Below are 26094 nucleotides of genomic sequence, written 5' to 3'. Positions count from 1 at the left end.
TTTGCATCAAGAATTGCTTGCAAAAAGAATTGCCAAGTTGCAAGATACAATTTTGCGTTACATATGCAAAAAGAAAGATCAAGTCAGGCATCTTAAGATATTGACAATGTCTCAATAAACAGATCTATTAAAGTCTACCTTTGCATGGGACAAAAACGCTTTTATAGAGGTCTGATTCAAGAAAGTGAAATGGTTAATGTAGAACAAGATAAAAATGTTTCCTATGTTCCTTTCTAATATGTGTTCCACTTTTACTAAGATATATGAGCTGACATGATGTTTTATTCTGTTATTGCTGTTGCTTATTCTGCCCACCTGCGTTTATGCTTGAGAAACCAAATAACAATGTTGAATGGAACTTTTTGGAGGGATCACATGATATTTCTATTCTCCTCAAAGTGTCACAGTGGGAGAAAGTTGTTGGCAAATTGGAGTTTGTTCAAAAAATTAGCTCCTGCCACCTCCCATCACCCTATCAGGAGGTTGTGGAAACCTGCTTGGAAGAAACAATGTAAAATATGAATGGGTCAGATTGTCCTCTGGTGTTAGTAAACAGAAAAATGAATGAGTCCTGCATTTCAGTAGGTGCTGGAGAAGGGTCTCTCAGTCAACAAATATGTGAGAGATGAGAAAAATAAAAACACTCAGTTTGCATGTGGATCTGAGTTTGCATAGAGTAGACACTCTGCCTGTTTTTACACCATTTAAAGCACTTTAAAGACCATATTTACTGAACATTGACAGCATTTACTGTTGGAAGCAAACCCAGGAGCAGAACTTGGGAAAACTGACAAGTAGATTGGCATATTTGGAGTATGCCTCCCAAAATGGAGGGAGTGGGACAGGACACAGCTCACCTGGGATTGTGCAAGATGTCTCAGAGACAAAATTCGAAGTAATTCAGTGATTACCTGCTGTGAGTGTATGAGTGTTTGAGAATGAGTAGGAAAAAGAGGCATCTGTGCTATGTCTATGCTTGGTTACTGAAAAAAAAGTGTCCCTATCTAAAAACCACGAGAATTAGGGAACTTGCAAAGTTACTGTTCCCTACCACATGGACAATCTCTGATGAAATGAGGTTTAGGTGCTGCTTACAGGTCTCATCTCCTTTGCAGCCAAGCCATGATAGACAGAGGCTGTCGAAAAGGGGGTACCAGGTTATGTTGTGGAGGGTCTGTGTCATATGTACACTAAAATTGCCTGGATAGGGCAACTGTGCTCAGGCTGCCCTAGGACACTATGGGCATGGGGTATAGGACCCTTTCCAATTTGATCTGCTCCCCAGAGAGACCAATTCCCACCGACTAGCCTCTGAGTCTGAGAGGGGCCCCTCTGAGCTATGTAGAAGCCCATAAAGGACCCATCAGTCACCATCCCCTCAGAGACTCAGGGCAGAAAGGAAAAACAGTGGTGTTCAGAGTGGTGGGCAGGGAATCATTCAGAGTAATGAGATGGAGCTAGGAGGAAGGAAGCAGGCAGGATACCAACTTCCTGACAAGAAAGGTGCTGAATATTTCCTCTCCAGGGAAATTATGGCAAGTGCTGTTACACATAGCATTTAAAAGCAGACCGGGCAAAGTGTGAGAAAATGTACTTCAGGGAGCAGGAGATGAATTCAAAACTCTTAACATAATTTTTGCTTCTGACTTACACTTTTCTGCTGCTTTATGGCACTATTACTTCTCAGTAAATTGTGTGTTCATCCATAATGCAGGAGCTGCTATAGCATTACCTATCTGTCTTGAGTTCAGGGATGCCCTTTTTAGCTTCTTTTCTTCAGTGTCCTGGCTATAACGAAGAGCAGTTACGCTGACCGTGTGGGAACACACTGTTGTTCTTCAGTGTTTGCGTAAGTCCTGTCCTGGTAAATCAGTTTCACCACCAGACTACTAGATTTAATCCTCAGCAGAGTTCTGCTATTTGTTGTACTTTCAGTCTTTCCTCACCTTTTACAGATATCTAAATAATATTTATGTCATTCTGGGGCAATTTCGGAGGTTAATAGGCAAGTAGGAAGCCCTGTGTCACAAAGCATGTATTTCTGAAATCTAAGCAAGGTAAGAAATGTTGTCAACTCTTGCCTTCAGCCAGCAGTGCCTTAAAGCATTGCCACAACAGTGTGCTTTACTCTTCCAAAAAGACTATCCTCTTTTACAAGAATCTAGAAGACAAAGAAAGTTTTCTATCTGGAAGAGGTGCTCATCTTTTTCTTGAGGATTGTTTTTTTTTTACTTTCATGCCCAGATAAAACCATAACCAGATAAATAAGTATCTATTGGATACCATGATTACATGGAACACACAGAAGAAACTGCTGTGCCAGCGCTGTGGTCAGGAACCTTTATCTTACGCCCTAAGTAAGCTTTCACTGTCAGGTCACATGGAGCTAATTCACGAAGTACTGAAGATATCCCTAGTGCCACCTGGCGAGGGGCTCAGATACTGTAGCAAGAGCACTTCTTTTGATACAATGTCAAGTAAAGCTAAGATAATTAAAGGGAATACTGAAGCCGCCTGGCACTGAGATGGGGAAAAAGGAGGAAACCACGTAAAGAGAAAACTCTCCCTGCAAATCAACAAGGCAAATGTGACCAGTAAAACAGGACAGAGGAGAACGTCGTCCTTGAGAGCACTTTGTATGTAGATTGCAGGGGTTTGAGCCCAAGGCTTTTCAAATAGACTTACAGGGGGAGGAAAAACCCAGAATAGAGTCCTGAAGGAAACCGTGGGTAAACTACAGCTCATGAAGTGAGCAGTAGTGTTTCTTGCACTCTCCTGCTGAAAAAAAATCTCCCCCTGGAAAAGTCTGTTCCTTCTTTTTAAATGACTCATATTTTTTTTACATTGCTTTGTACCTACGGAATCTAATTTCCATTTACTTGTAAATTTCTTTCATTATACAACTCCTCTGTCCTTCCTCAGATGCCTTTAGCCTGAGAGATTTTTGGAGTCCAAAGGAGCCTTTGTGTTAAGTTCAAGATACTTCATCAGATATAGAACACACCATAAAAGTGCCCTACTTAAAAACATTAATAAGTTGATCATTAAAAAAGAAATATCCAGAAGCAGACAGAGAATACCATTCCATACATGCTGAATAACCCCCAAGCATCAATACCAATATTGCAGCTCCGGTGCCCAAGATCCATCTGCCAACTGCCATCACACAGGCAGATGTGCATACTGTACTAGCACTTACAGCCTAGTTTTCATTCATCTTTTCTTTCCTATCTACAGTTAATCCATCAGACCTCATGCAAGGACACAAAATCCCATTTAGGACTTCAAATAGGTCACTACTCATTACTTGAAAGTAATGACCAGTATTGACCTGTAGAAATGACTCTTGGCATATATAACAAATTCACTCTTTGCCTGTTGTTATTAATTAATTCTTTGTGAATTGTGAATCAAATAATACCTTTTAATCCAAAATATTTATACAGCTTAACTTTAGTTAGTGTACAGCATCAAATCCACTGCCTGGATCAAATTTGCTATCATCTTTTGGTCCCCTTCAAAGAAACAGATTAAAACTGAATGTCTTGACCACTGTAATCATCTGTGGAGTGAGGGACTATTGTAGGACTCCTTTTCTGACAGTAAATACTGATTTATGTGAAAACAGAAAACTTGCTTGATTTAACAGTTTTGTTGACAGAGTTTTTATCTCTGGTGCAGTGTTTGCAATAGATGAAATCCAGTCTTGCTACCCACTCCCCAGATATTCATAGAGGTTGATAAGGTCACCTCTGAGCTTCCTCTTCTCAAGACTAAACAGAATCATAGAATCAACCAGGTTGGAAGAGACCTCCAAGATCATCCAGTCCAACCTATCACCCAGCCCTAACCAATCAACTAGACCATGGCACTAAGTGCCTCATCCAGTCTTTTCTTGAAGACCCCCAGGGACGGTGCCTCCACCACCTCCCTGGGCAGCCCATTCCAATGCCAATCACTCTCTCTGTGAAGAACTTCTTCCTAACATCCAGCCTAGACCTACCCTGGCACAACTTGAGGCTGTGTCCCCTTGTTCTATTGCTGGTTGCCTGGGAGAAGAGGCCACCCCCCACCTGGCTACAATGCCCCTTCAGGTAGTTGTAGACAGTAATAAGATCACCCCTGAGCCTCCTCTTCTCCAGGCTAAACAGGCCCAGCTCCCTCAACCTCTCCTCACAGGATTTGTGCTCCTCAGTTCTCTCAGTCTTTCTTCATAGGAGAAATGTTCAACTCCTGCAGTTATCCTCATAGCTCTCTGCTGGATTCTTTCTGCAGATCTGTCTTGAATTGGGGATCCCAAAACTGGACACAGTGGTCTCACCAGAGCAGGGTAGAGGGGGAGAGGAACCTCCCTGGACCTGCTGGACACTTTTCTCAATGCACCCCAGGATGCTGTTGGCCCTCTTGGCCATCAGGGCACATTACTGTCCCATGGGGCTGCTTTCCAACAGGGCAACCCCTAGTCTGTACTGGTACCTCCCCAGATGCAGGACTCTGCACTTCTACTTACTGAACTTCAAGAGATTTGCCTTCACCCAGCTCTCCTGTCTGTCCCGATCTCATTGGATGGCAGCACAGCCCAATAAGGTGTGTAAGACACCCTCCTACCAGTTTTGTATCATCACTGAACTTGCTGAGGGTACACTCAGTCACCTCATCCAGATCATTGATAAAGATACTGAACAAAACTGGACTCAAAACTGATCCCTGAGGAACATCACTGGCCACAGGCTTCCAAGGGGACTCTGCACCACTGATCACAATTCTGTGAGCCCTGTTGTTGAGCTGCCTCATGGTCCAATTGTCTAACTCACTTTTCTTGAGTTTACCTGTGAGGATATTATATGGGGCAGTATCAAAATCCTTGCTGAAATCAAGATAAACAGTAGCCACTGCTCTCCCTTCATCATTTGGTCATGCCTTTGTAGATGGCTATCAGATTAGTCAAGCAAGATTTCCCCTTAGTGAGTCCATGCTGGGTACTCTTAATAATCCTCTTTTCTTTCATGTGGTTGGAGATGGCCTCTATTAATTTCCTATGTAGGTTACAAGTTTGGCTGACACTTGTAGGAATTGAAGCTTTTTAAATATTGCCCTGGAAATTCAGCATTTGCCTGTCTTCTTACAAAAGCCATAGCGAGACATCTTCTGAGGAGAGTGATTTCTAACTTGATGCATAGTCTGCTGCAGGTAATGGAGCATTTCCCTGATGCTGGCTTGGAATTGCATCCTGAAAGGTAGGATCCTCAAACTGGCTACTTAATGTGAGTAGCTCTTAAGTCACTGGAAGCTGCTGTGAATTATAAGAGTGTTGGTGGAGCGCTCTTTGTTCACCACTATGGTTAGATGGTCATAATCCCCTTTATTTCCGTGATGCAGAGACTTATATGCATTCTAGCAAAAGGTGTGCTCCACCAAGATTGGTTACAAACAGAGGGTACAGGGTTACTTGTAAGGCATAGATAGGTCAGCATACCATAACAATCTAAGGGTCAGCCCTCCAGACCACCCACTCCAGCCCCCTTGGCTATCTGACTCTGCCCACTGCAGCTCTGCAGCTGTGTGTGGGGTGCTCACTTGTTTACAGTTGGATTTTCTGGGCTAGGACGTTTCTCAGCACAGTTGCTCATGTTTATAATTTCTGTGTCCTCTGCTAACAAGAATTCTCCAATATAAGAGTAGCAAGAAATAAAACAACTTTTCATTGCAGTAAAAGAAAAAGTTTTAAAAATAAATAGACAGTGGAAGTCTTGGAGGTAGGTCTTTCTCTCTCTCTCTCTCTCTCTCTCTCTCTCTCTCTCTCTGTGTGTTTGTTTTTCTTAATAGAAAGCAGTTTTTCCTTAAGAAAATATCTAGTTGCCCTCAATAAAGGACCTCAAGTTGTCCATTATAAAGATTTTCATATTGTAAGGAAAAAAAAAAACCACAGAGTCTTTTTCTATTAGATTTTTATTCATCTGACTTTTTAATCTGGTAGTTCCATATTTTGATTTTTTCAGTGTATCTAACTTTAAAGAGGTTCCTAAATTAATGTCCTCATTCACTCACTCCTTGGTGATATTGTGTTTGTCACTCCTCTTTGCATGTGGAGTCTTGACCTTCTGCTTTTTTTTCTGCTAGAGCTACACAATTTTCTATTCCAGGACAATTTACCAGGACAAGAGGACACCAAGGATGATAACTCTGTTCTGCAGTACCCATAACGTGGAACTTGCAGTTCTTGACTTGAGTTCTCCTCTGACTTTGAAAGAGTGATTGATTATTTAACAGCAATACCAAGAACTAGGTGGGCCCATCTCAGAATTTAGCATGAAGGCTAAGCCAAATCACTGACTTGAGAGGCAGGGACTTTGGTCTCATATCCAGCAGGCCATAAGGCAAAAAGCAGAAGGCTGTTATTGCTTCTGTGTTTTGCCAGGAAAAAGGGTTTTAGTTCCTTACTTCAAAAGAAGAGAGTTGTGAGTTCTTCATAGCAACAGAGGCCTTCCTAGCAACCAATTCTCTTCCTCTGCACTTTTCCTGCCCTACTTAGATGCCATTATGGTTAACTGCTGGCTTCCATGGATTCATTCAGAGATGCTCAGCTCTTTACTTGCTGCCAAGTCAAAACTGGGTCTGTGAGAATGATTGCCAAATAAAAACTTTCACTGCCATGTGCACGATACCCAAGCACTTAGAGGTACATCTGCTGGGCTACATTTAATATATAAACCAATGGTATAACAGTAGACAATCCTCTGGCATAGGATGAGTGTGCATGATAGTGGGGTGTATCCTTGTCAGCCTCTCTTAACCTATTCACTTTTTCTCTCAGAATTTACCATCTTGTATTTATCTTCAATGGAAGGGAAGATGAAAAGTTTTGTTCTGACATGATGCATAAAGACTAGCATTGAAGACTACATTTAGCTATGCTGAGGGTTGCCTAGTTGCTCCCTGTGCAAAAGTTTGACAGTATTGTCTACATTGTCTTTCTTTGCCTGAAACAATCCACCGCTGCTACTGTTCTAGTCGATTTAAGTGCCCGTGACTGCAGTAAGTTCCCTTTAACTTATACAAATCTTTCAAATCTGTCTTTAACTTGGGGACACCACCTCCCCAGCACCCCTTCACCCCCACGAATGAACAAATCAATGTACAAGGGAAGAACAGATTATTTTTAGATAAGTATAAAATACAGATTTTCTTCTGAAAAGTACAGAGCCACCACCTACATTCTGATTCAAGTTAGTATCAAAATTAATTGCAGACCTCCTACAAGTAGGAGCAGTTAAAGTGAAAAAAAAAAACATCTGAGGAGTTCTGCTGGTTCTAAAGAGAGATTCTTTTAGAATAGAAGGTAGGAGAATCACAGAAGAATTATAAATCAGCTTGAAGAGAAAAAAAGGAATATGCATCTTGTGTATGGTTCACTAGATGTAGGTTGCTAATGAGCACATAAAGATGTTAAAAGGGAACTGAAATTCCCATACATCTTCCTACTGCAGCTGGAAACTTGTTTAAAGAATGTAAAACTTTAGGCAAAGCTGAAACCAGTCTTGTAGATCATAGTTTTAATCTGCATTTTGGTCCAATTTGGTTTGAATTTTTCTCTATACGGTATATTTTTTTGGTAGGAATAAGTCCCAGACAAAATACATTGTTAAACATAAGTCTATTAATATAAAACATTGATTATATGAGTGTGGCAGTAATACCAATTTAAACACTGCCATTTCAAACTCTCTATTTTATTCTCATTCTTCCATTCCTCCACTGAGAGAGAGCATGCCTGTTTGTTCTTTCCAAATGCTTCTTTTGAAAGGAGGAAGGAGTCTTAAATGTCGCTTGTGTTAGCACAATAGATAAAGAGAGAAATACATTCAAATGTGAACAAAACATTGCGGCAGCTTATTCTCATTTATATGAATAGAGAGATTAATTTATAAGGACACATCCTGAACTCCATAGATGAAAAGTCTGAGTCTTTGAACAGGGTTCCACAGTGTCTTCAAGGATCCCCTCAGTGAACTGAATTTCATGGCACCTCTGGCTTGCATATCAGAAATTATCATTTCCACTTAACTCAGTCTGCCCTAAGGCTGTGTTGTTCTTGAGACAGGCAGCATCAGAAACCTGCATGGAGCAATAGTGAGCTATCTTGTCTGATCACGATCACCAGAAACACCAATACGGGAAAGGTGCATCTTGTAGTGGGACCATTGTCTTTGCAATGAGGTACCTATTTGAAAAGTACTCTCAGTGCTGGGCTAAGGAGAGTTCCCTCTATCACCTTCAGGGGACACTAGCAAGGACGTGGAACTGACTTCTAGCTTCCACTAGCAGCAAATAAAGAAGGTGGAAGCTGCTTTGGTCTTGACATTGTACACAATGGCTTATGTATAACAAGTTTGGGTTTAGCTATCTGAGATAACAGAAGCCACTTCAGCTCAGCTGCAGCCTTATAGCTCATTTCAGGCCAAGGACCATTGCAAAGGCTGCTTAATCCTATATTTTAACATCATGTGTTTAAAAATCTTCTCTATGGTGGGATGCACAGAGAACGCCGTTGCAGGTTGCTAGGAAATACCATATCATGTAAAAATGGATGCAAAGTTTGCCCTTTATTAAAACCTTAAAATAAAAATGCACCTTAAATGGATTTAATTTCTTTGTTCAAAATCTGACATTTTTATGGAAAAAAAAAAGGATTAAAAAGAAGAATTATGGCAGATGACCTTCAGAGAAGTTCAGAAATGATAGCAAACAATATATTTTTAATTGCTCCCATTTTCTATAACTTCTGATTGCTTTTGATATTACTGCAAGATTTTGTCACCCTTGACTCAAAATAATTTCTAAAATATGAGCATTGGATATAGAATAACTGCCAGCAGCCTCAGCCATGCTCAAGAAAGAAGAATGTATCTTCATATCTTTACCTGAGATTTAACCAGCAGTAAGATCCTGAAACAGTTTCAGTCCTACTGATATTGAGCATTGCATTACAGGGTAACATGCAAACATTTTTTTGCAGTTCCTTAGTTCATACATGATACCCATTGCCTGTCACTGTTTCTCATAGTGTTTAACAAATTGAGAAGAAAAAAAAATGATCAGATCTCAAACACTGAACTTCCTGGAAGTCATAACGTCTTGAAGAATGTTATAAACATAACTTTGTATAATTAAAGACAATATTTTTGTACTGCTGGGAAGATAAATAATTTTCAAGAGTATGTTCCACCTTTGTATTGAGGTAATGTCCTCTTTACTGCAATTTTTTTGCATATCTAAGTAGTATTTTGAAGCCTTAATGAGTACTGATGGTGGTTCATAACAAAAGAAAAGACAGAAAAATAATTTTCTGCTTATTGTAAGCTCCAGGGTGATCCCATAAAGTACATACAAGATGCTGGTATCATGATCACCTTTTCTTCATAAGGCTACTATGAAAGGCAATGACAATGAAGTCACTTTAGCATTATGTATTTCAGAAATGTCTTCATGTCATATTATGTCATCTGAATTTATGTTAATAAAAGCCATAAGTCACTACAGAGCAGAATCAGGTAAAAAAAATGTAAAGAACAATGTTGAAGATTTTTCTTTCATTCCAGCTTTTGCTTCATATAGTTTGTAAATCTTTGATTATGTTACACCTGGATTTGTCATTTCTGTGCCTTTGATTTTGCCTTGTTCTTAAGTAATTTGTTGTTCCTCTATTTCGGAAAGCTGTCATCTAGTTAAAGCACAGACAGTGTACATCATACAGGGCTTTTTAATAGTTGTATTGTTAAATTATCAAAACTGTTCAACAAATACTAAACTAGGAACAACAAATCCATTTGGCAATAATCAAGGTCAGTTTGAGAGTGATATACTCATCAAAAAGGAGCTGAAGTCTTCTTTAACCCATCACATTTCTTAATTAAAATATTAAAAATTTGCAGAATGGAGTTCAGTAAAGTACAATTTATGGCTTCTGGTATCGGATCAAAACCAGACTGTAAATAGCAGCAATCACTTATAATCTCACTGTGTTAGTTTAGTTGTGGCCCAAAATGTTGAGTTCTCTGCTTTGACCTGTTCTATACCAATTCCACTCCAACAGGAAAAAAAGCAGCTTACCTTGCCACACCTTGCCTTCAGGCCTCTTTGCTTATTTCTTTTTTTCCCTTTCCATTTCTTTGTCCCAAAGATAATTTTCTCTCAGTACTACTGTCTTTGCGGTAATGAAGGATTGGGGCTTTGCTTTCACTTTCATTTGACAAATGAACACATGCTGGAATTAGACCTTTATTCATCCTAGACCATCTGCCACAGGCCTCTTACCATGGCTGTCATTTTTTTTTTGAGTTCACACATTGCCATCCTTTCCCTACCCAGAGGTAGGACACCATCATCTGGCAAGGGTCATATCACATGAAATCCTTGCCCATTCTCCTGATTCTATCTGCCACTCTCCAAATTGGACATGGGCACAGCCAGTGGATTACAGAGGACTCTGGGCTGTACGATATCCCTCACTGGCAGCACATCAACATGACATATTCCAACTTTTCTACACTAATAATCCAACATGGAGATCCAGAGAGCTGGAGCAACGCAGGACCAAAGCTCAGAGGAAGGTCTCAAAGAAAGCTTATTAGTGAACTATTAATGAAAGATTTCCAACATTCATGTTTGGAATGAGGCATTATGTGAGGATGAGGAAACAGTTCTGGAATGCAACAGAAAGACAAAGTATCTGGGATGTCCTTTTGTAAACAACTAATTCTGCTGTTCTAAGGAGGAAGAGAGATTCACATGTCATTGACAGATCTTTGTGAGAACAGGGACAAAGGCAGAGATTAAGTTTCCAGGAATCTGCTCCCTCTAAAGATCAGTTCACATCAGTATTTGAGGACACCGAGATCAACAGATTGCTCTCTCTTTTATGTCTGCCATCTGCATACTTATGCCAACCAAGAACCTCAGGAATAACAGATGTCTCCTTTTGAATTTCATAGGTGGCTGTTGTCTTTCCGGATAACAGCCTGCTTGCTCTCTGCAGTCAGCAGAGTGATGGTATTCAAGCATTATCAGCCTTAAAGTCAGAAATGCAAATTTCTTTCCACACATGGTAGTGTATTTCCTCTGACCATCTCCTACATCAAACAAGGGGTAAGCTCAGCATGGATCTTCATGAATGTTGCATTCTCCTGCCTGAATTTCCTTCTTTTCTTCCCACATATTACAGCATAGCAGTTCACTTCCTTTCCCTCGGAAATGACTCTTATCTCCCTGGATTCCCTTCGCTGTGCAACATCCATGGTGCATAGGACTATCACATGCTTGCTTTCTTGTGCTATATATAGGCTTTACACAAACTTGAAACATTTTTGTCATGACTTCCACTACAAACATTAATATTATTGCTGTACAGTTATGCGATATGTATATGCAGTGCAGGAAATAGAGTGTTAGTCCTGCAACCTCAGTTTCACCTGATAGTGATGCTGATGTAGCAGTCTGTGAGACTGTTCCTGTTTTGCAGTCACGACCTCAGGGCTGTCTCACTTCTGCTTTTCTCACTCCACTTTGGGTTGATTTCACAGTTCACAAAGCTGTTATTATAGTGATTTAGCAAACTGTAGTGCACAAAATGTCTCAGATCCATTTTTGATTCATAGTTAATTTTTATCTTAAGAAAAACAGCTCAGTGGCTTCTGCACTAGAGGCAATGCAAAATTCAAGGGTTGTGTCAATCATGAGAGTATTTATGGGCATGGAGAAAGAAATTCAATAAGCCTGACTCCCTCTTCCTTAGCAAGTTTCTGCTATAAAAGTAAAAGATGGACAAAAGTGGAACAAAGTCAATATTGCACAAGATCTTGAAATGTTCATCAAAGGGAGAAGAAGCAAGGTTGCAATTAGTTGCCCTTACATGCCAGTATTCACTTCAAAAACTGACTCTAGCTTTAGTGATCCTTATTTGTGTACCAGTTTTGTTCTTAAAGCAAAGACATCTTAGTGAAGAGTAAAAATTCAGTGTGGTGTTAAGCATCTTGAAAGGCTCTCCCTCTTACAATGTCCAAATACTCTTTTTTCTTATTTACCTTACCTGTCCCCACTCCTCTTGTAGAGTCATAGAATCAACCAGGTTGGAAGAGACCTCCAAGATCAGCCACTCCAACCTAGCACCCAGCCCTATCCAGTCATCTAGACCATGGCACTAAATGCCTCATCCAGTCTTCTCTTGAACACCTCCAGGGATGGTGCCTCCACCACCTCCCTGGGCAGCCCATTCCAATGGCAAATCACTCTCTCTGGGAAGAACTTCCTCCTAACATCCAGCCTGTACTTCCCGTTGGCACAACTCGAGACTGTATCCCCTTGTTCTATTGCTGGTTGTCTAGGAGAAGAGCTCAACCCCCACCTGGCTACAACCTCCCTTCAGGTAGGTGTAGACAGCAATGAGGTCATCCCTGAGCCTCCTCCAGGCTAAACTTCTCCTGGGTCTCTGTGATCTTGGGGTTACTGCTACACTGACTCAAGACTGACTCAAACTACTCACAAATTAAAAATAGCAGCATTTCAACCTAATTGACTTCCCTCTGGGTACTTTATTTTTCCCTTTGCCTGTCCTGTCTCCTACCACTTCATTTTATGAGACATCCAGTCATCAACACTTTTTTACCTGAAAGTCATCATTATTTTTAAAGGGTTCTATTATAAAGCAAACTGTCAAAGTTGGGGGTTTTTTTTGGATGGAAGTGGGGTCGGTGGGTTTATTTTGGTGTCTTCTTGTTGTGAAGGGGAAATTAATTGATGTGAGATGATATTTTATAACAATATGTAATTTTTTAATTTTAATATTCTGAATTCTTGCCACCCCCAATCACTGAATTTAAATATTAATACTTGTTTGTTAACATGCTTATGGAAGACATTCTAGGAATAACAACAAACTGAACTATTATTATCTAGCAAACATTCAAACAATAAACAGAGAGAGAGAATCCCTGCGGCCAATGTGCTGCCTGGGGTCAGTATGCCACTTGCCCACTAAATGGGCTCAAGGTCTTTCTGCTCAATGGCAGAAGGCAGTAGAGAATTACAAAGAGGCATTTAAGCATTTACTCACAGATTATTATTATTACCTTCACGGGGGCTAGCTACAGTCCAGACAGTGCCCAAATGCTTTCAGGGGATTATGTCTTGTTGGACACTGTAGTTGGGATCTCCTGGCTTCAGGGGAAAATGACGCAGATGATCTCTGACCTTGTTCTCCTGGCTTCTTCTGGATGATCTGTGTATATGTCCAGGGATTCTAAGCAGGACCTTCAGGTGCAGAGGCAGGATGTTGTGCAGTCTCAGCACAATGTCACACTGACTGCACAGGCCAATTGCGTGCAGACAATCCAGGGTTTGCTCCTGGTAACTGGCGGCAGTGGAGTTTGCCAGGCAGCGATAAGGCAGCGGGCGTGCAATAGGGTGCATGGCTGCACAGGAGACTGGGCTTTGTAGAGAAAGGCAGGCAATACAGGTGAATAGCAGCAAGCAATGAAGCCAAAAGCACTGAAGCAAAAGCAAATGTATGTTGTTCACCTGCATATCTCCTTTTATCAACGTGGGCTGAGATTAATTGCCCTTTGGGACACAGAATAGCCAATCAGGATGGCAGTTAGCCAAACCTTACCATATTAGGCAGGGTCCACAGGCCTGGCTCTGCCAAATATGGGAATAGCATGGGCCTTGCACCTGATGGGACATAAGCTAGACCCGTGGGCTTACAAAATCGTGTTACACAACCTGGGCCCTGGGCAGGCCAGACTTTATGGTGCCAGGTCTGTTGTGTCCCTTTTGATAGGTAAACAGGTATAAGCCTGTTCAGGGCCTATGGGCCCTCCATGACACTTCTGACACTTGCAGCTTTTCATTCTGCAAAATCAATGTGCCCAACTGTTTAAGAGCTAGTTTTCTTGTATATTTACAGTACTTGTATATCTTGTATAGATTATACTCTTTGGAGTATAATCTATGGATAGATATATATTATAGGAAGATCACTAAAATCAGGAAAGCAAGAAGAAATAGAGGAGATGGGGAAGGTTTTCTCTTGAATCTGTTGTGATAACTTAGGTCAATTTAACTGGAATGTAAGCATTTTAAACATTATTTTACCAATGTTTACATGACCTCATAAAAAGGCAAAAGAACTTTTTAGCTAAATGTTCTGATTTCCTACTATAAATGTATTTTATGACATGCTTTTACTTCAAAAACTGAACATGACATCATCTACATTACTGGAGATTTAAAGAAGAAACAAGGAGAGGAAATATTTACTTGTTCAGCTGCAATATATGAACTTCGAAGTTTTCATTTAGTTCCAGTTGAATATGGTTAAAGAAAATAGTAAACTGAATAACAACAACCAGGAAAACTTCTCTGTAACCATCGCCATGTAATTAAATATGCACTTGCTTTTATCAATGATAAAATGTAATTTTCTCCCTCTGTAATTCCATGTGAATGCAGTCTCAAGCATTAGTGTTGCAGCATCTCTGATGATTTCTAGCTTTAGTTTTCCAATTCAGATTTTTTACAAACCTGACAGCCTTAGCTTGAATAATGAAAGGCAGACAGCAGCTTTGTTAATCAGATGTATTCAGCCACTCAAACATCATTAAAACTTGATGTAATCTTATAGTGCAAATCCTTAAACACACAGAAATATTCATATGAAATGTTGACTTTGTGGTAAGTGAAGTGTTGAGAACATATCTAGTCCTCTACTCCATTTTTCCTTAAGTACATAATCAAAAAATATAAATCATAAACAGGCCCAGCTTGCATTTTTTAAGGCTGTGGTCCTGTCTCCTGCTCATCCATTTAAGTAGCTAAACTCTAAGCTGTCTTGGTAGTTAAGAACTATATTGAATGCTTTATTGCTTCTTGGTCAAAGCACATGACTAATGGAAGAAATCAAGTTTCCAAAAGTTTTCACTCAGTAAGTAAAGCAAGAAAGAGTTGAGATAATAAAAAGTTGTGGGAATAGAAAATCATAATTTGTGGGGAAAAAAAATTGAGGAGGAGGGATAGTTGACTTTAAAATGTTCTTTCTTGCCCCACCTGTGTGGAGGTCATCACAGTATCACACAGTATCACAGTATCATCAGGGTTGGAAGAGACCTCACAGATCATCAAGTCCAACCCTTTACCACAGAGCTCAAGGCTAGACCATGGCACCAAGTGCCACGTCCAACCTTGCCTTGAACAGCTCCAGGGACGGCGACTCCACCACCTCCCCGGGCAGCCCATTCCAGTGTCCAATGACTCTCTCAGTGAAGAACTTTCTCCTCACCTCGAGCCTAAATTTCCCCTGGCGCAGCCTGAGGCTGTGTCCTCTCGTTCTGGTGCTGGCCACCTGAGAGCAGAGAGCAACCTCCTCCTGGCCACAACCACCCCTCAAGTAGTTGTAGACCGCAATAAGGTCACCCCTGAGCCTCCTCTTCTCCAGGCTAAACAATCCCAGCTCCCTCAGCCTCTCCTCGTAGGGCTGTGCTCAAGGCCTCTCACCAGCCTCGTCGCCCTTCTCTGGACACGCCCAAGCATCTCAATGTCATCATGCAGACCAAGCCATTCGAGGAAGAATTTGCATCTTACAGTTAATAAATCCAGAGCGACAACTTTCCAGGGAAAATACCTTGTTTTATTCAGTGTTTGCACAGTCTGCAGACCCATTTCAGACTCTCTCTGGTCGCAAGATCACACTGAAGGAGTCACACAAGACACTCTGTAGGTCCAGGAGGGAAAAAAAAATCCTCTCTTCTAGGTCTTATTTTTCTCTGAACTTTATTAACATAAAAGCATGCCTCGTTTAATGATTTCGCCTCATTACTGTTCACAGTTCATTAATAAATTCATTAAAGAATCTTATATGTTTCCAAGAGAAAACAGAGCTGGGAAGTGATGAGTTACTGGAAACTCAGATAAGGGGCTGGGACTGATCAGACAAGGACACTAATACCCAGGGGGAGGCAAAGTGGGAAAGGTGAAACTAGCAGCTGGTGAGAGGAGGGAAAAAAGAGAATGAGCTTGGGAAGGCTGGACAAGAAAACTTCTGTTGTAGGAAACGGAGCCATGCAGTATAGGGAAGACTGGAACACATGAGAGAATGGAGCTGGGGACAAATTGGCTGGGACTAAGACTAGACACTGGTGAACTGGTGCTGGAACTGCTTGCGCAGATGAAATGTAAATGAGAAAAATCTTTGGACTGAGGCAGAATATATTAAGCTTGATGGAAAGACTGCATTGCTATTCAGAGCCTGAAAGGGGGTTCAAGACCCTCAGAACTCACCAGTTCTCCACTGTCAACACAATGTTTGTTACAAAATGTCAGTGTTCTCTTCATTTCTGAAGCTGAGCACTAAAGGCTCATAGACAGTATCAGTCACTGAGCTCAGGTATCAGCATGGCTGCAGGATGGCCGGCAAATAAAGGAAAGAAAATATTCAGGGGAACCTTTGTTCAGTGAGAAAGCAAACAGCTTCAATAGAGGCCACTGAATCTGGCAAAACTGTGGACGAAAGACAAGAAATGTGGCTGCGTTTATTATTTATTTTTGTCACAAACGAGCAAATAAAACAACTCCTAAATGCAACAGCCACAAAGGTCTGACCGTTTTGGCTTTTTCCATTCATTGCAATCTGGAAGAAACTGTTGAAATTGTAATATTCCTTGTTAGCAAAGCTTCAGGCTTTGCACAACTTGATAGGCTCCTGCAGGGAAAATCAAGGTAATCTGCATTAACAGTACACTGATCTGTGCTTGTAGAAAACAGGGAACAAAAAAGAGGGTTTCACCTCTTAGTGCTGCAGTCTACTGTTTTTTACATGAACCTTTAAAGGATTACTATTATACAATCACTAGGAAGAAGAACTTGAAGAGTTCCTTTTAGCAGGACAGATTAATGTAAGAGAATGGCACTTTATTCAAGAAAAGTCTTACAGGGGAAAAGATGTACAGCCAACAGACAAAAAGAGAACATCAGATTTGGAGGCTTGTATTTAGTTTAATATCCAGATTTACATCTGTTCTTGCTTATATTCATCCAAGTCTTTTATTACTTCAGAAACATGATACATAGATTAGAAACTCTAGATCATGTACTGCTTGTTTGTAGTAATAGATAATCCTGACTGTCCTGGTCTCTACTTCATCTTTTCTGTTTAAACAAAACCAACAAAAAAACCCAAACAAAGCAACAACAAAGACCCCACAACATCCCCCCCCCCAAAAAAAAAAACAAAACCAACCCTCCAACAAAACCAAACCCCAAAGCAATGAGAACTGAATTATTAAGTAGTTATGTAGAAATCCATTAAAGGCTGAAGTAGAAGTATACTCACGAGGTAAGAATATCAGAAATATAATACATAGATTAGAAACTCTAGATCATGTACTGCTTGTATGCAGTAATGGATAATCCTGACTGTCCTGGTCTCCACTTCATCTTTTCTGTTTAAACGAAACCAACAAAAAAAACCCAAACAAAGCAACAACAAAGACCCCACAACCCCCCCAAAAAAATCCCAACAAAACCAAAGCCCAAAGCAATGAGAACCGAATTATTAAGTAGTTATGTAGAAATCCATTAAAGGATGGAGTAGAAGTATACTCACGAGGTGAGAATATCAGCTACTGCTGAAGCTCATTACTGAGTGGGTCAGAGAGCGGGATGGCAGGGAGCAATATATATATATCAAGTTTAACAAAATCATCATTGCACAGTCTTGACTTGCTAACTTCATATATTGCTTCAGTCCTGAGAGTTTTGCATTATATTTATGTAAATTCATATCTATGGAACAGGATCAGAAGTGTTTTTAAAATACTGGCTACTACCTTAAATCATCCAGGCCCTGATTAAAACTGCTTAATATTAATAATTTGTGGATAGTATCATAAAATATATTGCAAGGACAGGAAGCTATTTCTGACTGCTCATAGAAACTAATTACGTTTGCCAAGTCTGATGGAGACCTGTATGTTATCTTGCAAGTGTATATGTCACTCTGGCTGGTATTTAGATGACAGCATTATTCATTGGCACCACTGGCTTCACCAAAAATTGTGTTTAATGGTTATTGTAAACAACAAATTGCATTTTCTGACATTGCAATTCAATATGCACAAAACTCTTGAAGGGATAATTTCTGAATCTATTTGTTGACTAAGAGGGAGCATGCTAGAGGAGAAAAAAATGTGTGTGATAGGTTGGGATGGAGCAAAATCGCATACATATCTTTGTTGAAGTAGGAAAATAATCAAAATAAGGAAATAACGTAACAGATATAAAGACAACTTGAGGATTTGTAGCTCTAGCTGAAACAAACCAGGTAGAACAAGGCTGACTCAAGAAGAAAAGCAATGAGGAAGTGATTAGAGGTTTCATAATCAAATTGACTTGAAGGTATTTTCAGAATGAGAAAGGATTTGATTTGTAGGGTTTTTTTCCTTCTTCTTTTTTAATCTACTGTGCTCTTTCCAAAGCAGCCAAAGCAATTATTTTATGGCAATCGTTAATTACAGTACTTGCCAAAAATAATAGTTTAAATCAAGCCAGGTAACAAATCATACTAAGAAAACTTATTGCATACAAGGACATTTTTTTTTTGGGTAATCTTTCTGAAAGTAAAAAGCTCCAAAGCTGCACTATTGTTTGCCTTAATTCAGTTCTGAATATTTTCACAGATGGTCCATTTATCCCTAAGAGCCATGTGAAATGCTGACCAAATGCAAGTACATATTAAAAAAAAATCAAAATGAAAACTGAAGGCAGTGCTGTGCTCATAGGTGATCCATCATTTTCAATGTGGCATGTACCAAGATTGTTGTCCTTGTCCTAAAAATACACTTAAATATTAATGGAAAAGTAACCGACTTGTGTCAACAACTGATCCTTCAGGCTCTTCCATGAACTTCAAATTTAAGTCTCTCCTGTTCATTTTCTGACAGTTTAAGGAGATTACACCTGCTATTAGCATCTCATTAACATTTTGTTTACATATAAAGACTCAAAGTTTTCCATAACTGGTTGGCAGTGCCATAGAAACCATGCAGGAGCTTAGCACAATAGCCTTTTACCTGAGCAGAGCACAAGTGGATTTATTCCCATTGTTGCTATTGCAAATCTACTTGCACTGTCTGGTACAAATTGGAATTAATGACCAGCAGAGATCTAGGTGTAGACTGAAATTACTGGTACTCAAGGCTCAAATTATGGGGTCAAAGGAAAAAACATGTTAAGGGAAAACTATTCTTAACAGCCAAATATCAAGCTGTTTAAGGTATTAAGTCTCATGTGGAGAGAGGTTCATAGTCAGGCTCATTAATGAATGCCACAGTAATTGATCAGTGGTAACTCAAAAGGCACTTCCCTTTCTGTAAGGTATAATCTGCACACAGGAATTGGCTCTCTTTGTAAAGAGCAGTAATAGAAAGGAAAAAAAAGAAGGGAAAAAAAAAAAGAAGAGAAAAAGGGACAGGAACAGTATTTTGGTCCTTCCCCAGGTTTTATTCAAAAGCATTTTTATTGGAACAAATGTACACAGCAAATTTTACTTCATGTTGACAGAAGCTCCTTGAGCATCTATTGACACAGTGCTGACCTCTACCCTGGCTCATCTAATGCCCTTCTTAAATACTGTGTCAGAAACTAGCATTCAGTCGGCAGATGCTGTCAGCACAAGTTCAGCCACTGCACTTGGTTACTACACCCTTCATGGAGGCAAGCTCAAGGCTAGAATTTCTTGAGCCAGCTCTTTTTCTCATGTTGATACTTACAAAACAATATGAATATTAAATGTCTTACTGAGAACTCTGATCTGTGTAAATAACATTTTGATGTTTTCTAAAATCAGGGGGGAAATATGAAAAAAATAACTGTTTATGGCTTCTTTTCCAGACAAGACTGTTGCTCGTGTAGCTGTTAGGAAAACTAGGTCTCAAATATGATGGCTGTTCTGTGTTTGGTCATATGCAAAGGTGTGTGTGACATTTAAATGAGACCCTAACTGTGATTATGAATTTTCTGAGTTTCCTTGTCACAGAACTGAATCAGATTTCCTCAGATAATTGTATCTAATCTGCAGTCATTCTGTGCATCTGCTATTTTGTCCCTGTATTGCATTCCTGTTCATCTATGGAAGAAAGGCACAGGGCAAAAAGACTGCTGGCTATGAAGAAAAGAAACATATATATATATATATGTATAAAAAAAAACCCAGAGTCTTAAATTAAGACTGCCAGTGAAAATTTTTGGTTGCCCCTGAGAGACCTCATTAAGCACTTCCATTTTGCAGTTCTAAGCCCTTCAGAAATGGAAACATTCCTACATTTTCTTCTTCAGAAGACTGAATTTGAGTGAAATGTAGAGAAAGTGAGTCCCATACTCTTTTCATTAGATTACCAGTACTGATGGATTCTGTTTGCATATGTAAAATTAATGTACATTGGACAACACTTTGAAAAGTGCCCATTGGTCTGTGCCTAATCATGAAAGACTTGCTTGCTGCTAATGCCCAGTAGCAGTAGTTGCAAAGTGATCTCACTATGATTGGAAATCTGTCAGTATTAGCAAGACACTCATGTAGCTGCTCTATGTAATAGTCCCAGAGCAGAGTAAGGTGTGCTTAGACCCTCCACCATGGTCATCCAGTTACCTTGTAAGTATCATAGAATGGTTTGGGTTGGAAGAGACTTTAAAGATTATCTTGTTCAAATCCCACTGCCATGGGCAGGGTCACCTCATATTAGACCAGGTTGTTAGAGGCCCCAGTCCACTTGGTTTTAAACACTTCTGTGGTTGGAGCCTCCACAGCTTCTCTGGATAACCTCTTCCAGGGCCTCACCACCAATGGTGAAGTATTTCTTCCTAATGTCTGATCTAAATCTAGCTTCTTCCAGTTTGAAGCCATTACCCCTTGTCCTATTACTACATACCTTTTTCCAGAGTCCCCCTATAGCTATTCTGTAGGCTGCCTTCAAATACTGGAAGGTAAATATGTAACATAAGCAACTTAGAAATCTGTACCTCATCGATTTACAGTAGTGTGAAGTGCTTTTGAAAGTGCTGCCACTAATATTTCGGTTGCAGCAATCAGATGTTCCCTATGCTAGAATTGACACCTAGTTGTTTAATCAAAGTAGGGCATTGTTACAAGTCCCAGGCTTGCGAGGCCCAGCACCAAAAGCAGTTTGTGCTGAAAGCAGGCAGTGCAAACAAAGTACATAGGAATCATCAACTGCCAGTATCCACCTATTCTGTAGTTATTCACTTTCACTGGTGTAGCTCTCTAAATTTTTAGCTGAGTCCTTTCACATGAATGAAACTGAGTTGGCCCTTTCCTTCAAAAAAATGCATGAAATCTTAATGTTTTACAGACATTGGGGGACAATAACCTTAAATTGCACACATTGCTCTTTGCAGACTGGAGCTTCAGCCACACAAACAGCAGAGTCATTAAACAGTGATAAAACAAATAGAATCTCCCATATTTAGACATTCTCAAATCGTTCTCGTCTTAGTAATAGGTGGTTGAAGTTGCTGAATTTTCAGACATTACAGTCTTACAGTCAGTTAGAATCAATCTCATGTTCACTTTCAGTTTGCACGTGTCTGACATAGAGTCCTCTTCACATAAGCCCATGTGAATAAGCAATTAATGGTGACTCATGCATTAAAGCACAGCAGGACACTCCACTACCCACGAAACTCGTATTTTTAAGTAATTGCAGGAGTATTTGTAGTTGAGAAAACCTGGAAACTATAAAGCAATAATCAAATTGCCATATGCTCTCCAAAAAGTTAGCATAATTAAAATACAAAACCATGCCTTGAATTGGCTTCATCACACAAACTGGGTTTTTTTTGGGTTTGTTTATTTGTTTGTTTGCCAAAAACTAATTAACTTCTAGCATCAGTAGATACCTCTCTGCACTACAGTTGTTCTATCACTGTACAATCAGTGAAATTGTGAAAGAAACATCACTTTCAAATCACCAACTACTTAACTTGCTCACCCCTTTCTTCAGAATTTTAGAGGAGCCCTTTCTTCTCTTTGTAGTTCTTTGTGGTCACTATTCCTTTTCCTTATCATGCATGGAATATATAGAAAGATGTGGACTCTTGCCCAGAAATGAAGAGAATGATTAAAAGGTAAAGAAACTCCCATGGAGTACTGCAAAGTTGACTGGGGACTGAAGTATCTGAGGAAGGGCTGGCACTTGGGGCTGTTCAGCCTAGAGAAGAGAAGGATGAGAGGGGGTCTTATAAACGTTTGTCAGTATCTAACTGTGGGCTATATAGAAGAGCCTCTCCCTTTCTCTATCATCTCATCACCTTTTCATTAATTCCTTATTTAACTTAACATACCTTTTGATAACTTGATAGCAGTAGTTTAAAGAGCTGACCATGGATCACTGCTGCCCATTTATAAGAAGTCATCAAAGAATACCAGAGGGAAAACAAAAAACTTTTTTCTTACTATTTTTTCCTTTTTTAAAAAAACATTTTTTCCTTTTCCTTTTTTTTTTTTTTTTAAGTCTTTCTTTTTTTTTTTTTTTTCTCTTTTCTTCTTCCTCTTTTCTCTCCTCTGTAAATAAAATGACCATAGCAATACAGACTTTTCATCCTGGCATTGGTCTTGAACAAAGTGGAACGGTTAAAATTACCCCCAAAAATAAAATCACTGGAGTAGCTCAGAAGGTTTGGAAGCAAGATAAAGTGGAATTTACAGCAAAGCCAAAATCTAAAAACATATAACACAGTGCATATGTACAAGATATATTTACATATATTTACAATTTAAAAATAACACAGAGATACTCATGCTGGACAAACCCAGAAGAGGCTGACAGCCACCACCTTCTCCCCTCTCAAAAAGAAAACCAAGTCCCACTGCTACCTACTCAGGCAGGGTTAGTGTAGCCATGCAAAATCAGCCAGCATGTGGAAAAGAAGAGGGAGAGGCAGGAAATAGCAGAGTGAAGAACAGTTTGTGCAACAAATTATATTATATAGTAGTCCAGCAAATGAATTTTTCTTCTATAACCAATCCTCTATTCTATTTGCTTTCTATTCAAAAATGTCCAGAAAATTCCTATTTCTTGTTTGCAGTTAAAATTATTAGAATGTTAACTTTACTACAGGAAAATAAGTTAATTTTCCCCCCTTTTTTAATTTTCTCTTTTTTATTTTTCCTTTTCTCCTCCCCCCTTTTATTTTTCTGTTTTCTTCCTGTTATTCTTCCTTTTATTTTTCCTGTTTTTTCTCCTCTCAGTTTCAAAATCTGTAAATAAAGTGACTGCAGCAATATAGGCTTTTTAACCTGGCATTGGTCTTGAGCAAAGTTGTGGAATAGATTAATAGAAAGAATCAAGATCAACAAACATTCATTCATGGAAACAAAATCCTGTCCAGCTAGCTCAATATCACCTTCCAAGCTTCCACATTTCTTGTAATGTATAGACATCACAGTCTATGCAGTATGACATTTTGATTAAGAAGCTGTAGTGATAAGAAAATCATTGTGACACACATCAAATTATTAAATTTTAACTACCTGGCAAAATTCACAACATAGCTAAAAAATCCATTATTTATCAGAACCTTTCACTGGCTTGTTATGTCTTCTGTCTTGATGCTATTTAATACTCATGTTAACAATGGAGAGGCAGTCATAACATTAAGATTTATTAAGCTTATAGGTGACACAAAGGCTGATGGTGTGATCAATAACAGGTAGGAGTCAGGACAGAAAGCAGCACAGATAGCTTTGTAGCCTTTGTATACTTCAGAACAATATTGAAGCACAGATTTAGAATTGAATCCTATGAATTTTTCATTCTCAGAGCTGCAAATCTGCCATTCCATGTGCTGCAAGTATGAAGACTCTGGGATATTGCTTCACGGTTAATAGCTATTTTAAAATCATAGAATTAGTCAGGGTTGGAAGGGACCACAAGGATCATCCAGTTCCAATTCCCCTGCCATGGGCAGGGACACCCTACCCTAGAGCAGGCTGGCCAGAGCCTCATCCAGCCTGGCCTTAAACACCTCCAGGGATGGGGCCTCAACCACCTCCCTGGGCAACCCATTCCAGCCTCTCACCATTCTCATGCTGAAGAACTTCCTCCTCACCTCCAGTCTGAATCTCCCCACCTCCAGCTGTGCTCCATTCCCTCTATGTTGGGAAGGGGAAATTAATTGGTGTGAGATGATATTTTCCAATATTAATATTGTTTATTAATGTTGCTATTCAGAACTCTGCCACCCCCGACCACTCATTTTAATAATATTTCAGTTCTTACACAGTCATGGAAGCATTCTATGGATAATATCTACATCTAATATAATCACCAAAATATATGAACATTAATTGAACTGGAAGAGAAGATTCCTGTGGTCAAATGCCGCTTGCAGTCAGTATGCCGCTTGCCTGGTAGATGGGCCCAAGCTCTTTCTGCTCTAAGGCAGAAGGCAGCAGAGAATTACAAAGAGGCATTTAAGCATTTACTCACAATTTATTATTACTATTACCCTCGTGGGGGCTAGCCACAGTTCAGACAGTGCCCAAATGCTTTCAGGGGACTCTGTCTTGTTGGACATTGAGGCTTGAATCTTGCTGGCTTCTGGGGAAAGGACGCAGACAATCTCTGACCTTCTTCTCCTGGCTTCTTCTGGGCAATATGTGCATGTGTCCAGGAATTCTAAGCAGGACCTTCAGGTGCAGAAGGCAGATGTTGTGCAGTCTCAGCACGATGTCACACTGACCACACAGGTCAATTGCATGCAGGCATCCAGGGTCTGCTCCTGGTAACTCGCAGTTTAGCATGCAGCAATAAGGCAGTGTGCAATGGCAGCAGGGCTGGGCACAGCAGAGACAGCAGGCAAAGAGCAGGGATCCAAAGCAGGGAAGCAAAGGCAGGTTGTTCACCTGCATATCTCCTTTTATCAATGTGGGCCGAGATGAATTGCCCTTTGGACACAAGAATAACCAATCAGGATGGCAGTTAGCCAAACCTTACCTTATCAGGCAAAGCCACAGGCTCACTTTCACACAAATGTGGGAAAAGCACAGGCCTTGCTCTAGGCAGGCACAAGCCAAGTGTGTGTACCTTACACCACAGGACCCTGGGTAGCCCAGACTCAGTGGCTCCAGGTTTTGTGTCTGTTTCCTGTGCTTGCCTCTCTGATGGAGCAGAAAAGCATGCCTAGGCAAGGCAGGACATGTATAAGCCTATTTTGGGCCTATCAGGCCTACCACAACACCCTGGTCCTGTCACTACCTGATACCCTAAAAAATCTCTCCCCAGCTTTTTTGTAGGCCCCCTTCAGATACTGGAAGGCCACAGTAAGATCCACAATAAACTCCTTGTTCAAATGTATGGCCAAAATACCAAGCACAGACTTTGGATATGTATTCAAAGAAAGATTATTCCTTAGAAGAAGGGCATTTGTATTGTTTGTATGTTATGACTGTGAAATTACAATTGAAATAAGACCTAATTCTGGTGGCTGCACTTCAACAGTTATTCTGAAAAGCTGTGGAAAGCATGAGAAGTCAGAAGATTTATTAAAGTAAAAATAACTAATTGTGATAAGTGCCACAAGCTGGATACCAGGGGCATCAGAAGGGACAGGGTGAAGGCCTGATACAAGCCAATCCAATCCATTCATTGCATTCCAAACATCTGTTTTTATACCTGTCATCAGAAGGCTACAAATTGTATTAAACTGTAATTGGTTACATGTACTTGCATTAGAAATTACGTACTAATTAGCATAGATATACACCATATTCTCTCAGCAACACATACATTGTGTCTAAGCAATCTAAGTCAGCAGAGATAGGTGAAAATCACAGACTCCAGCCTTACATTTGTTTATATTTGTTACACCATTCTCTAAGGTCATTCCAACCTTCTGCTTTATCTCAACACAGCACTTACTGAGCTTGTGCACTCTTGCCTGTCCATGGCTTATGTTCCCATGTTTCAAATTCCAATGGCTGTACCATTCCAACATTTCTATAGAATCACTACATTTAATATTACTATA

The 26094-nt window shown here is 39.9% G+C and overlaps 1 protein-coding gene across 3 annotated transcripts in view; it reads left to right on the top strand.

Annotated features, from left to right (window-relative positions):
* GABRG3 (gamma-aminobutyric acid type A receptor subunit gamma3) overlaps positions 1–26094 on the top strand; it is a 356600-nt gene that overhangs the window by 302373 nt on the left and 28133 nt on the right. Inside the window, exon 7 of one of the 3 annotated variants that reach the window (XM_064143515.1) lies at positions 6144–6360. The exons of the other annotated variants lie outside the window; for them this stretch is intronic. Within the exon in view, the coding sequence (XP_063999585.1) occupies positions 6144–6178 (35 nt within the window). The 3' untranslated portion in view covers positions 6179–6360. Of the gene's footprint in view, positions 1–6143; positions 6361–26094 lie in introns of those variants that run through there. 3 annotated transcript variants of the gene reach the window in all.

The sequence above is a fragment of the Pogoniulus pusillus genome, chromosome 5 (assembly GCF_015220805.1).
Source record: "Pogoniulus pusillus isolate bPogPus1 chromosome 5, bPogPus1.pri, whole genome shotgun sequence".
Taxonomy (NCBI): Eukaryota; Metazoa; Chordata; class Aves; order Piciformes; family Lybiidae; genus Pogoniulus; species Pogoniulus pusillus.
This window is presented reverse-complemented; position numbering and strand designations above follow the sequence as displayed.